The 1553-nt window shown below is 43.7% G+C and overlaps 1 protein-coding gene across 1 annotated transcript in view; it reads left to right on the top strand.

Annotated features, from left to right (window-relative positions):
- Positions 1–1553, top strand: part of LOC106817764 (suppressor of SWI4 1 homolog) — a gene marked incomplete in the record, with an annotated part of 13752 nt that overhangs the window by 10236 nt on the left and 1963 nt on the right. Inside the window, 2 exon segments of the mRNA XM_014822468.1 lie at positions 184–327; positions 1041–1130. Of these exon segments, the coding sequence (XP_014677954.1) occupies positions 184–327; positions 1041–1130 (234 nt within the window).

The following is a 1553-nucleotide window of genomic DNA, read 5'->3' as shown; positions in this document are numbered from 1 at the left end:
AACCTTGAACTTGAACATTAACCCTTCATTCAAACTAAACTTGAACTTGAACATTAACCCTTCATTCAAACTAAACTTGAACTTGAACATTAACCCTTCATTCAAACTAAACTTGAACTTGAACATTACCCCTTCATTCAAACTAACCTTGAACTTGAACATTAACCCTTTCTCCGTCCGCAGGTTGACGGAACTCGGACCTCGCATGAAGCTGCTGCTGTTTAAGATACAGGAGGGCACAATGGACGGCAAGGTGCTCTTCCACGGATTCCTCAAGAAGACAGAAGAGGAGAAGATACTGATCGACGAGAAACTGCAGAAGAGGAAGTGAGTGCGCGTGAGGAAGGAAGTGAAGGAGGGAGGAAGTGTGGAAGTGAGTGAGGAAGTGAGTGCGCGTTTGCACCGCATCGTATTTGTCTGTTCGTTTGTTGTTCTTCTTCGTGCACTGAGCGGTAGATTAAATCGTTGATCGTATTGTTTACAGTACCGCATCGTATTGTATATATCGTATATGTGACCGGTTATAGCCAAATGAGTCACTTGGAGCAATTTTTCAATTTCCAGATAACCATATGATGATGTTCTGCTGTCTTTTATCTTCATATTGGTCCATAAATTTTGAGAATCGGATAAAAAATAAGATTTAAATAACCCTTGACAAATCAGAAGAAATGAGGGAAAATCGAGTCTAAAGTGTGACCAAATTCAAATATATATATTGATATATTCGATACAAAATAGCAAAATTATATCTTTTAAAGATATTATATGTACATTTCAGTTTCACCCAGATATTCCGATTCTAAGAAAAAACATTCTAAGCTATCTATTTCAGTTAAAATCACAAAAACAAAAAATTTATGCCATAGGTAAAACCACACATAGCGTAAAATCTATATGTGCGACCTCCGACTCATTTGGCTATAACGGGTCATACATATATGGCGTGTGTTTGTTTTTCTTCCCGCGCTGAGCAGTAAATATGACATTGTATTCGTCTCGATTTCGTCGATTTTAAACGTTGTCTTTCGACTCGTCAGGCGCGTGAAAGAACAGAGGAAGAAATTGCAGGAAGCCAACGTGAGAATGAAGCTGAAGGAGAAGGAAGATCACAAGAAGCGATCGTTGCGAGGAATGATGAAACCCAGTGAGTGTGAGCTTAGCTACTAGCCGCGCGAATCGGTTTTTTTTCCGATTTCTCGCGGTCTATTTACGTGGAATTTCAATGCATAAATTTACAGACTTGCGTGTGAATAGAGTCTGTGCAGATAGGCGACTAGGTACTGGTACGGAGAACAAGAAAGATATGACAAGTGTACATACGTGCGTGCGTGCGTGCGTGCGTCCGTGCGTGCATTGGTGCGTGCGTCCGTGTGTGCGTGCGTGCATTGGTGCGTGTGTGCGTCCGTGCGTCTGTGCCTGCGTGCGTGCGTGCGTGTGTGCGAGCGTGCGTCTGTGCCTGCGTGCGTGCGTTGGTGCGTGTGTGCGTCCGTGCCTGCGTGCGTGTGTGCGTCCGTGCGTCTGTGCCTGCGTGCGTGCGTGCGTGTGTGCGA

Source organism: Priapulus caudatus, unplaced genomic scaffold (assembly GCF_000485595.1).
Source record: "Priapulus caudatus unplaced genomic scaffold, Priapulus_caudatus-5.0.1 Scaffold1857, whole genome shotgun sequence".
NCBI lineage: Eukaryota > Metazoa > Priapulida > Priapulimorpha > Priapulimorphida > Priapulidae > Priapulus > Priapulus caudatus.
This window is presented reverse-complemented; position numbering and strand designations above follow the sequence as displayed.